The sequence below is a fragment of the Heloderma suspectum genome, chromosome 1, assembly GCF_057233095.1.
Source record: "Heloderma suspectum isolate Gila_16-S chromosome 1, 16-S_ref, whole genome shotgun sequence".
NCBI lineage: Eukaryota > Metazoa > Chordata > Lepidosauria > Squamata > Helodermatidae > Heloderma > Heloderma suspectum.
This window is the reverse complement of record NC_139458.1, coordinates 187,853,819-187,867,009: the sequence shown is the minus strand read 5'-3', so window position 1 is coordinate 187,867,009 and position 13,191 is coordinate 187,853,819. Positions and strand designations below refer to the sequence as shown.

Below are 13,191 nucleotides of genomic sequence, written 5' to 3'. Positions count from 1 at the left end.
AATAGCTGAAGCTCTCTGGCTGGTTCACAACAATTAAACCAACAAAAACTACAATATAAACATTTAGAAGTTTAATACCACAGTATAAAAAATAAAAATAATAACCAAATAGAAGCTAGCAGCAGTGCGAAGATTTAAAATATAGTACCAGAACAGGGGACTCAAGCTCCCATCAACCCCATCCAACATGGCCAATGGTCAGGAATGATGGAAGCTGTAGTTCAATGGAAGCTGTAGTTCAACATCTGGAGCACCACAGGCTCCCCAGCCTGCTGTATACACTTTCCTTGGAATTAGTACCATTGAACTCAATGGAGCTTACTTCTGAGTAGACATGTGTGGGCTTGCACTGTAAGTCTCATTGACCAATATGTTACTTCAGCCATTTATTTTTCTCTGGGCTGAGCTCTGGACTACCCTCCATGAATTCATCTAATACCCTTTGGAAGACATCTATGTTGATGGCCCTCACCACTCTGCTGGACTGGAATGACCTCACCCCTAAGGGCAGCAGAATCTGGACAGGTGAGAAGTGTTTGCTCAAGTGTCAACCCTGTATTCTTGGGAAGGAGGAAGCTGTGCAAAACAGCTCTTTGTGAGTAGATGGGAAGGAGCTGTTGGCTGGCTGGGCTTTCTCCTTTGCCAAGAGTGTATCAGAAATGGATCATCCTTCCCCTTCCCAATCAACACCACAATAGACAAAGGCTAATAAACTTTATTTAGTTAGAGACTAGCCTCTCTACAAATGCAGATTCAAGGAAACTCTCGGACTGCCCCAGGCCCTGAACAACTAATCAACAATCACTAAGCAGAGGAGACAAACCATAAAGTAGAGAAGTTGCCAGCAGTTTAGGTATGAACCTCATGGTCAATCTTGCTTCGCAGTGATGCCCCTCCCTTGGGGTGGCTCCCTCCTACATTGGCTTCCAAGAGTGGCTATCCAGGTGGAGCATCTGAGCCCTGCCCCGAACTTTTCCCACTTTGCTTTACGACATGCCCTAGTGTCTCTCAAGTCACGCCCCTCTTCCTCCTCCTCGGAAGCTTGAGTTCCCATGGTGGAGGGAGGGGGCAGGGACTCAGCCTGGGCCATCTGTTTGTCAAGGCCTTTAGAGGAATCTTTTCCAGCATCTAGTCACTCTAGGGAGGGTCCCTCCCCCAGGCTTTGATCTAGCAGTTCTAACGCTGACTCAGAATCGGAGCTGTCAGACAACTGAAAGGGCTGGGACTCATTCCTGACAGGGAGAGTCTGATAATGGCTCCCTCATTTGCCAGAGTGCAGAATCTGTGAGGGGTGAACTTCACATCTCTCCGCCCTTCCTTGCCTATAGGGACAGCATCTGAAGAGAGCTTTCAGCATTCTAATCAAGCGAAGCAGAGCCATTTGCCAGGTGAGCAACGTGTACCTGGGTTCTCATGGAAAAAACGCTTGCCTGTATAGGTGTGTGCCTGGTCACATGCATTTACTACAAGTCAGCCCATTTGCATGTAGGGTTAGCATGCCGGTGATCAGTGGGCCTCCTGACATGCAAACCTTGCATGTCAGGGGTCCCCAACCCATTTCCTAGAAGCAAAACTGTGAGACTAAAAGAAAAGTAACTTGCCCAAGAAGCCATGTACAAGGCAGAAATGGGGTCTGAGCTCCAAAACACAAAAACATAGTTCTTATCTTCTTAATACCCCTCTCCTGTTGTTGTTCCTCAGCAACTGGTACTCAGAGGCATGCTACCTCTGGACCTGGATGTTGCTTTCCATCTAGAAGCTGAATACCACCACTAGTAGCCATTGATAGCTCTTCCCAGCCCCCAGTGAATTTGTTTAATCCCCCTATAAAGCTATCTGAGATTGTGGCCATCACTACATCTTGTGGTAGTGAAGTCCATAGTTTAACTATGTGCTGTGTGAAGAAGTACTTCCTTTGACTGTCCTCCCATCATTCATCTTCATTTCCCAGAAGCCAAATTGTGAGTCTAAAAGAAAAGTAATTTGCCCAAGAAGCCAAGTACAAGGCAGAAATGGGGTCTGAGCTCCAAAACCCAAAACACTCTTTTGAAGCCAAATAAAGATGATTCTGGGGGACAGCACTTCACTTTGCAGCAAGCTAGCTTCCCAAAGTTATTTTTTTTAAATAAAATAAAATAAAAATCAAGAGGGAAAGGAAGCCTGGCGGGCTCCAAGACAGGTGTCTTTGGGCACACTGGCACCAATTAACACCATATTGGAGATCCCAGGTACATGTGAATTGGCCAGCTCATGCAAGCAGCATGTTCACACATGACAGATGATGCATGGAGCACTTACACAGGCTGGCATTTTACCTTTGGCAAGTACCATGCCTGTTTCAGCTCTCAGACATTGTTCTGTAAAAGGCTGCAATCCTAGGCACTCCTGAATCCCACTGATCTCCATGGAATGTTCTTCCAAGTAAATTCAGCTATTATTGGACTATGAAACTGTTGAGAGTCATTTGGTAAACCCTCATGCCATATGTTTGAAAAGTAGCACAGAATGGATAGCAAAATTAGGAGAGATATAAATGTGCATCTCTGGTGGAAACTGTCTTTTTGTGTTATATACATTGTGTCATATATAAAACAGGCTATGACTAGGTTTCCCATTTGAAAGTGTACAGTATAGCTGGTCAAAACTGCAAATGTTTCATTTGAATATTCAGTGAGCAACAGCCTCAAGGTTAGAGTGCTACCGGTTTTCATTTCCTTCATGTTGTAATTACCTTTTAAAAACTGCATCTTATTAGTACTTTCATAAATGTTAAATTGTATGAATCTATATATTTGTTTATTATTATTTCACTACTTTTGTTGGCTGTATTTCACCGAAGTGGTCCTATATGTGTGTGTATTTTTGTTTTTACTTTGTATTTGCATATTTTTGTAGGTCTTTTTTTTTGTTTTTTTAAATAGCCTAAGCTCCCACATTCCAACTGCATTACAGTCTGTTTTCTGAAAAGGTAGATATCGCGTTCTGATTCATGTATTTGTACTTTAATTTTAGCTTTCCTTTAACATTTATTACTGAAAATGTCACACAGCAGAAGCAGCAGCCTGTTGCGGAGGCATCCCAGACTTCTGCTCATCCAGGTGTCACATGGTAAAATATTAGGCCTCACAGCTTCTGCAAAGCTGTGTGGTGCCCCACTGGTATAGATTCCTAGGATCCTGCTGTGTGAAGACCTACTTTCTGCAGGAGACTCATTGGGCAAGCTACACCTAGTTATACCCAGGATAATAAATGGGGAGGGAGATGGAAAACCAAGCTGCACATTAGTGGAAGGGAGAATTTGGTTGAAATTACATGATCGATACACACTGTTGGCTGTGTGAGTAGTCCATCAAGGTCACAGGCACTGCGTTTCTCTATTGCTGCGGTGTGCGCAAGAGCCGGGAAAGCATCTCTGTAGCAAGCAGCCACTGCTGTGCTTGCACTGCCTGCTTTCCCCCTCTGTAAACTTGGATAAACGTCTACCCCTGAATTCCAGGGATAGAGGGCAAGATGGCAGCCAATATACTGTTATTTAGAATGTACTATTACAACCACACAGAATCATTGAATAGTAGGGTTGGAAGGGGCCTATAAGACCATCGGGTCCAACCCCCTGCTCCGTGCAGGAATCTAAGTCAAAGCATCCCTGACAGATGGCATATTTTTTTAAAATAACACCAGCAATATGCCATAGATATACGTTGTTGCTGTGTATGTGCTCTCTTGTTTTTTGTCATTATGTGAATTATTTTATACTTTATATAATGTATTTTAATGGTTTTTAATTTTTGTGAACTGCCCAGGGAGCTTCAGCTATGGGGCAGTATAGACATATAATAAATGAAATGAGAATGAATGCCAGGCACTGTATAGAAATGGCAGTGATGTGATGCCCTACCCGGGCAAATTAGAATCTAAATCAGGGATGGGAAATGGGTGGCCCTCCAGATGTTGTTGTGACAACTCCCATCATCCCTCACCATTGGCTATGCTGGCTAGGGCTGATGGAGCTTGCAGTCCAACAACATCTGGAGGGCCACATGTTCCTCACCCCTGCTCTAAATGATAGGCCACAGGAACGAGGTGGGAAAACTGGATTTGGTAAAGGAAGCATCAGAAATGGGGTGAGTGCAAACCTGCTGTCCAAATTCAACAGGCAGGGAGGGGAGACTCCTGCCATGCGCCAGGCTCAGGCATAGCGACCAAAGGCCCTCCACACGTCCCACTGATGCGTCCAGTGTGACAGACTCCATGGATGTGTGCTGCGTCTGCCAAGAGCAAACGGAAGCCCCGTGCATGGTGGAGAGAGTGCCTTTTGCTGCCTCAGGAGGATGAGCAGAAGCTAGGACAGTGAGTTCCAAACAAGTTAGGTGGATTCAAGAAGGAGGGCGCTGGGTGGGTTGGCTCACTCCTCCTCACCTCCTTCCAATGCGTACTTCCTCAGTAATGGTGGCTTGCAGTTGCTGAGTGGCAGGCAAGGGGACAGCGCAGGGAGGAATAGACCGGCCAAGACCTCTCCCTCCGCCGCCACCATCTCACTCATCTCCACATAGAGCTTCCATGTTCCATGTCAAGCCTCTTGGGCCTTCTGCTGCCTCTGTGTATATTAGTGCAGAACAAAGCAAGCAGGCAAGGAAGCAACTTCAGTAGTGCCTAAGGAAGAAGTCACTACAGTGCTCTGTCCAGGAGTTATTGATGGGACACACAGAGATAACACCCTCCTCTCTGCATACAGGGCACCCTCCCTAGCCACAGCTAAAGCTCACATATTCTAAAGCTACAGCTCTTCCTAACATATTGGAAAATCAGGCTGTTTTTGTTCCACCTAGCCGGGCATCCTGTGTACATCTGGCATCACAGCCAAGGGTGGAAGGTGAGAACTGAAACACCTTGATTCTCAAAGCACTGACTAGCACAGCACCCATTAAAGCAAATGGCGCTGGGCCTGAATCGAAATATTTCACACACACACATTTCTGACGAAAGCCCCTCGAATTCTGCTGATCACACAACTAACTGCACCAGCAATATCGAACAAACGTCTGGGGAAGCGGCTTCCACTGATCCTATTTAAGATGATTATTTATTTATTAATTACTACTCATACAACTACATTTATATCTTAGCTTTTTTTGAGAGACTATTCAATCATTGGCTGGTGAAATGAAGTACAGGTTCAGGGGAGGGAGGAGAGGGTTAAGTGCACCTCTATGGCTGCAATCCTATACCCACTTACCTGGGAATAAGCTCCGTTAAACTCAATGGCACTTACTTTTGAGCAGATGTGTATAGGATTGCACTGCACATGTATGTCATATCTCAATTGGGTTTGTGACATTCTATGGTGTGTTGTGCTTTTTTGCAGAATCAGGCCTCCTGTGAAAGGATGTGAGGCACAATGACCCTGGGGATACCAGTACTTAAGGGCTGGTCCTATTACAGGCCCTCACTGCCAAGCTCTGCAGAGGGAGACAGACAGACAGACAGACAGACAGACAGAGAAGAAGCCCCCACTACTTCCTGGCACCCATATCTTTATCACACAACTCTGTCTATTACAAATAACACTTTCGAAGTTAAATACTGCATTTAATTCATAATTTTTAAATGTCTGAATTTATGTTTAAATAAGAGCAAGCCAGCATTTCACACTAACTGCTAAATCAACTAAAATACAGATTAAAAAATAAAAATTCAATTTAGGTTGTCATTCTTGAATTGCAAAATACTAAAAAAAGAGAAGTCACAGCTTTCAAATATGTTTCCAAGAGCATACTACAGATTTGTATTTCTTACTTGCATGCATCATTAGAAGCAGGCAGCTTTGTTTGCTGCATTGAAAAAAGAAGCTAATTTTACATTTATAGCAATGTATGTTTTTTAACAAAAAGAAAAAGAAAAGAAACAACAACCTTACCAATAGCAACAAGAGTCTGCCAATTCCCCCCTTGCAGCTTTATTCTGTTTTTTTTTTTTTTAACACTACAGACATTCTTTCATCATCTGACAGTTTAAATGATGCAGTTAATGTAATAAATAGAGAATTTTTAAAGTTGCCTGTCAAAACAAGTGACACATTTTGCAAGTGAGTTTCAGATTCGAAACAATAGAAAGCACCTTTTAAAGCAACAGCATCATTATAAAATCAAATGCTCAAAGTAATCTTTTCAGCATTTTTTTTTTTAAAGCATTATTTCTTTCATGGTAATTATCTGAGTTTTGCATCCTCTTGACGAGTCACAAGTCAAAGGCAGCAGCTGTGGTGATTTGCAAATTGGGAGTATTTTTCAAGTCAACACAGAACCAATATCCTGCACCTCCTGTAAATTTTAATAATATGGCGGCAATATCCAGTGAAAACTAGGCCTAGTTCTCATCGATGTGATAGTAAATCTGTGTCTGGACTGTAGCACAAACTACAGGCTAACATGACGCTTCCCCATGGTGAGGAGCACGCCTGCACATGGAAAGCTAGCAGTCAGGGAAAAGGTTAGACCAGAACCTGGGCTTCCTGGAGGCATCAGATTGACCACTGTGTGAAAAGAATGGTGGACAAGATAGGCCTTTGGTCTGATCCAGCACAGTTCTCCTTATCTGCTTAATACCCCTCTCCTGTTGTTGTTCCTCAGCAACTGGTACTCAGAGGCATGCTACCTCTGAACCTGGATGTTGCTTTCCCTCTAGAAACTGAATACCATCACTAGTAACCATTGATAGCTCTTCCCAGGCCCCAGTGAATTTGTCTAACCTCCCTTTAAAGCTATCTGAGATTGTGGCCATCACTACATCTTGTGGTAGTGAAGTCCATAGTTGAACTATGTGCTGTGTGAAGAAGTACTTATTTTGACTATCCTGAATCTCCCATCATTTATCTTCATGGGATGACCGCAGATTCTTGTATTATGAGAGAGGGAGACTTCTCCCTATCCACTTCTTCTATATTACACATAATTTTATAAATGCCCATCATGTCTCCCCTTACCCTTTGTCTAAACTAAAAATCCCCAAACATTGTAGCTGTGGTGAGCTTGAGAGAGGGAGACCTACAATTTGGCTTCCTACTAGTGCTGGCTAGCTGGTTGAAATTAAGCACAGCTGGACTGAATCAGGCTAGGGATGGGAAAGTGGGGGCCTGCAATGAGCAGGAAGGGCAGGTTCAGCTTTATAAAGCACAGAGAACACAAAGGAGGGGAGAGAGAAGGTGGAGGGCTGACAAAACAGAAAAAGATTATGAGGAGTAGCACCGAAAGCCCCAGAGAAGAAGAAAGACTCTGGTAAGGATGAGGTGCTTTGTAGAAGGGATGGACAGATGGACTGTCCTCAACTCTCCCCTGTGATGAGCTGGGGTCCCTACATCCAAGAACAGAGACCTGGAGTGGTTCCAAGCCCTGTCCTCTGACATAAGCATCTGAAAACACTCTGAGGAGTTGGGGTCTTGTGGAGAGCCCCACAGTAACCTTTTCCCATAGAGATGGGTGTGTAAATATTATTTAAAACAGAATATCCAGACTTAAGCACGTGTTGATAGAGAGGTGTATCCTCTTTTCACATCACTACACATACAGCATAAAGAACAAGCCCTTGGGAAAGCATAGTCTTTGCTTCTGGCTATACACCAGCTGCCTCCAACCTGGTGTCCTCCAGATGTTTTGATTACAACTCCCATTATCCCTAGCCATTGGCACAGTTTCTGATGTACACCAACAGAGCATGGGGGTGAGGGAGTGAATTTCCCCAGGAAAGGAGTTCCACAATTTTGGCACTGTAAGAACGTAAGAAGATCCCTGCTGGGTCAGGCCAAAGGCCTCTCTTGTCATGCTGATGCTTCCTATTTTCCACAGTGGTCAGCCAGATGCCTGTGAGTGCAGGACATAAGTGCATACAGGACATGAGTGCATGCTGCCTCTGATGCTGGATGTAATATATAGCCATTATGACTAGTAAACACAGATAGCCTTATCCTGCATGAATGTGTCTGATCTCCTCTTAAAGTGCTGCTGTTGAGAAGGCATTGCCCCTTTGGAAGTTTCCACCATCCTGCAGACAGTAGAAGGACCCAATGTGGGCAGAAGACCTTAAGGTATATTCATATGCAACAGATATAGTGCAATAGATGCTTGTAAGTTAAAATACAGTGGCCATAAGCTGTCACATCACTAATACCCAGGCCAGCGAGGAAATAATGAAAGCAATGGGGAGGGGGAAAGACCCACAAAGCCGGAGAAAGCAGCTTCCCTCAGAGATAGCGGGCAGGAGCAAACAGAGCCTCCGCCTCTTACAGTGAGGGCCAGATGACATGTGATGGGCACTTGCTCTTTTTGTTACTCTCAAATTGAAAAGCAGCCTCAAAGGCTGCCATAGGAAACAGAAGACATGGGCAGGGGAGGGGAGGGGAGGGGGCTGCTTATGCCTTTCCACTCTGGCCTACTAAAATCATCCTCTCCTAATCTGCTTTCCCACCCATGTGGGGGGAGATGTGGGACAAATGCTGGATTGTGGTCACAGATGTTTTGAAGGATGTCAGCAAAGCACCATCTCTCTGTGCCCTATTGACAACCTAGTTCTTTAGCATGGCTGCAAGACTGAAGGCTTGGGAGGCCTGAACCTGCCTTCAGAGTCTCAAAAACAGTAATCTGCTCATCATCTTACGGCTTTCTAAGAATCATCCTCATGTGGGCATCTGGTCCAATCTGAGAGAGGAGAAGCATGGTGTCCTGTAGTTCTTCATCACATTCTTTCTTTTCTTCCTCGGTCAGCACTGGGGCATCTTCATGCTCATCATCCAAAAATCGATAAAACAAGTATTTGTCCTGGAAGTGTTGCTCTTGATCCACTGAAAGCACCAATATGAAGTTCGGAATTAATGTAGGAAAGTGTTGGAGCTTAAACAAAATACAATGGCTTAGAGCTATAGTTCTCAACGGGAAAGGCAGCCTTCTGTACATAGGAGCAGCCTGTCACCAGGACAGTGCTGGACTTCTCACAGGTCTTCCCCTACAATGCCTTGCCTGAGCCACGAGACAAAATGGCAGTGCCGGCGATATATTAGCAGATGGTGTGTTCATTCTTTGTGTTGAGTATTAATGCTGGAATATCCTTGAGCATAAGGCAATCAACTATTTCTTACTTTTTAATTCCAGCAACACTACTATGTGGACTTCAAAGTATGTCTCCTTTTCTGCAAGGATTTTAGTTGTTCAGCGTAATGAGCTGGTTATTTACATGTTTGGATAAATAGCTGTTTTGTCTTACTTGATCATTTTAGTTAATCTAGTATTTTATATTTGGTAAATGCTGAATTTGGTTTCAGGTGGAGTGGGAAGGGTGGGATATAATATAATTCCCACCACCATCATCATCATCATCCCTGCTCCTTCCGTTTGCGTCTCCTTAGAGTACCAGAGTGGATGCTGCCAGGTGACTTATTCATTTTACGCTTTGGCTTACTTGCAGTAGGGGAGGCATGGGCACTCTTGCCTCTGGCAGTTCCCCATGACCCCCTGATGTGTATACTCCTTTTGTGTACAGTGAAGACACAGAGCCCCAAGGGAACTTTGGCAAGGACAGATCTTAGGGATGGATGGGCCTCTTTCTGGTCCATGTCATTTTGTCGTCTGTTCCATACTGTTTTCTATGAATCTTTTTAAAAAAATGCATAGACGTTTGCATTTAAATTGTATGCAATTTCCCCTGAAATACACTTTTCTCTATATATGCATTTTGAATGAATTTCCATCCCAAAACATGCTTTTTTGTACATATTTTTGGGGCAAAAACTGCATTGCAAAATTTGTAGAAATGCACAGTCTGAAGGATAACTGCATTCCCATTCACATATTCACCTGGGAAGTGTAGATGAGGTAGGTTTGCCACCTGGACAGCCTCCCCAATTAGTTTTTCTCTCCAGTCTGCACTGGTACACCTGTTCACCCCAACAGCTGTCATGACACAGTAGGGGGAAGTGAAATATGAATACTGTGGCAAATCTGAGTCAGCGAGGACAGAGCAGGGGTGTACTTTCACCATCATGCTTTGAAAGCCTCACATTCCTTCTTTAGGCAGATACTAACAAGAAACACATGTTTGGTTATAAGAGCAAATTTACTGAGCTCAAATTCCTTTCCCATCCCTGATTTATTTTTTATGAAGTACCTGCATAGTTAAGACATATTATTATCTCAGCAGATACATCTATATTAGGGATGGACAGATCAAACTATTTTTCATCCATGTCAGTTTCAGATGTGATCATTCATCAATCTATTCCATCCTTTTCATGTTAATCGGGGGGGGGGGTGTCTGCATGACAATATGTACACATTTTAAAACACATGTTATGGTACGATATGTATTTTATATGCATTTTAGTGCTTTTATAAAGCCAAAAACTGCACCGCAAAATTCAGAGAAGTGCAAAACCAGAAGGATAATTATGTTCTGATCCGTAGATTAGTTCGTGATGTCCAGATTAGGTTGATTTACTTCCAAAATCCTGGAGCATCCCTAATCTAGCTAGTTAGCTAGATAGAGCTACATAGATAATCATATCAACAAACCAGTTCTAGCAGTTTTCATTTACAACAGGAGCAGGTCTTTTGGAAAGCTAATGGGTCTTAATTGCCCATTCAGGGACAAGCCACCCCCAAATACTTCGCATTAGGACAAAGCACACAACAATATACTGATGCTGGGAGAATCCATTTCTCTCCCAGCTACTGGGAAGATTGCAGCTCAGAGGGAACATGGAATTCTGAGGGGGCAGGGCGTGGCAGATGATGTCAATATCCCTGCCAATCAAAAAGTGCCTGCAGTGAGCCCTGTCTCCACTACACCACTGTACATGTGTGTGTGTGTGTATTACACATTTTCATAGTCTGTTTTACTCATAAGAGAATCCCAATCAATTTGAAACTGCTAATGAATGTATGCAGTGAATCTCACAGGAGAAATCTTCTGTACAGCAAGGATTTCCTCTTACCGTGATTGAGAACACCTTCCTCCAGCAACACTTGCCACATGCCCACAGCCTGCGTCCGTAAATGCACGCACGAACTTTGCTGCATTATCCAGTCCACCAGTTCTGTTCCTACACAGCATTGTCTGCCGGAGGGGGGAAAAACACTACTTTTAATTTCAAAAGCACAAGAAATGTTGGCTCCAATATGCTCAAAATTTCTGTACAGCGACTACTGGTGTGTTGTTGTTTTTATGGCACTTGATATATAAGAATCATTTAAAAGTAAATAGAACCAGGTCAAGAAAGGGAGGTTACTTGAAGCACCTATCAGGAATAATGGCAGCAAGGAACTTTGCCTCAGCTAGACAAGCCAGGCCTCATCACAGAAGGCATGACACTGATTTATTCAATACAATCTCAGTCTCACTTTGAAGGACTGTCAGAAACAGCCAATTTTTAGAATGTCATGTAAAAGTAATCCAGAAATACTGGAAGGTAACCCCCATGAGCTATGAGCTAGTCAGTCATACACAAGTATATCTCTGTCCATCTGTCTGTCTATCTATTTCAAATAAATTAAGATTGCATTCAATATGTTCCTGGCAGCAGCTGCAAATCCTCTTGCACACATGGATGCTTCATGTTTGTGAGAAGAGGATAGCTTCAGGGGAAGCAACACCACACGCCAGAGAGAGAAAGCTGGTCTGAGGGAGTTCTATTGCCCCATCAGACCCCTAAGACAGCTTTGGGGTGGTGGGAGATTCCCCTCTCCTGCAGAAAGGAACAAATAGCTGTGCTTACATTTCACTTGTGAGCAATACTTACAGTACATAGGCCAGTCTTTCCTAACTTCACAGCATCCAGATCTGTTGGACTTCAGCTACAATCATCCTCAGCCAGACATCACCATTGGACATACTGTCTAGTGATTATGGGAGTTGTAGTCCAACATATCTGGGGGCAGGAAGGGGCACCATGCTGGGAATGGTTGATATAGACATTTGGAACTAACTGACTAAATCATGGGTGTCAAAATGGTAAGGTATCTGAAATATGATGCACACTCAGTCCAAGGTGTCTTTAAAAAAAAGCACCTGAAAAATATGATATGTTCATATTTCTCCCTGGAAACATGATGGCACATACAAATTGAAGTAGCTAAGGGGTAAATGTTGAAATTTGGTGACAATTAGCCTAAGATGCCCTGTTTACAAGACAGTAGCTGAAGTGGAGGGTGTTTTATAAAAACAAATCATTCTAGTAGAAATATCAGCAGCATTAATATCCAGAATGTCCACAAATAACCACAATCAAGATGGAAAGCTGATGCTTCTGTTGATTTCTATTGCTTTAGAGCTATAAAGAGATGTTGAATACAGGATTCCACATATATGGCCTCCAGGTTGTCATTGGCAACCATGTGCAACTTCTCAGCCAGTGCGCGTCCAACCCTGGCACAAGACGAAAGATCCTGTCAGGGTGGAAACTGAGCCGACAGAACCCCAGAGCAGTTCTGGTTCTGAGTGGGATCAGCAATCCGTGGGAGAGGAGCCAGCTCATCCCTCACAGGCACAGCAGCTGGCAGAGATTCCTCCTGCCAGCATTCCTGAGATAGATAGTGACCCTGGCAGTGAGAAAGTGCAGGAGGGGGGCTTGCTAGACGCTCGATACAGACGCAGGGAGCGACGAGCGATGCAGGGCGCAGAAAGGAGGCGTCGCGCCTGTTTGGTGCGCAAGCAACGGCTGCCTCCTGTGGACCCAAGGGAAAGAGGGAGGATCTCTCCCTAGCCCATAAGTTCAGGGTCAAGTGATTCTCCTTCAAATGGGCACCAACTGCCTACCCAGAGCATAGGCTACTCTGCTGTTCCTTGCTTAGTCGCTGGTGATTAGCATCTGAAAGAGTCATTAAATTGTAAAAGGATTAAAGCCTTGAAAATAATCCTTTCATCTGTGTCTTGAGTTGGCTATTGGAGTGTACTGAAAGAGGCTGCTAGGGCACTCCTGACAGATCCCTTCATTCTTCCCACCCCACAAATTCTCCATGCACCACAGAATACTAAGATAATGCCAGGTGGGAGAAACAGATTTACACACCCACCCACCACCCTTTCCCCATGTCCTCTGGTAAACAAGTAATCTCATTTCAAACTGGACTTTGGAGACAAAGAGAATCCTTCTCATATACTGTAACTGCCTGTGGGTTGTTCACCCAAAGTGGGCTAGTCACTAACTTT

General features: G+C 44.0%; 1 protein-coding gene across 1 annotated transcript in view; it reads right to left on the bottom strand.

Annotated features, from left to right (window-relative positions):
* RAPGEF4 (Rap guanine nucleotide exchange factor 4) overlaps positions 1–13,191 on the bottom strand; it is a 221,515-nt gene that overhangs the window by 64,493 nt on the left and 143,831 nt on the right. The window contains exons 9-10 of the mRNA XM_084812949.1: positions 10,979–11,100; positions 8,650–8,833 (exon numbers count right to left, since the gene is read on the bottom strand). Of these exons, the coding sequence (XP_084669075.1) occupies positions 8,650–8,833; positions 10,979–11,100 (306 nt within the window). The remainder of the gene's footprint in view (positions 1–8,649; positions 8,834–10,978; positions 11,101–13,191) is intronic.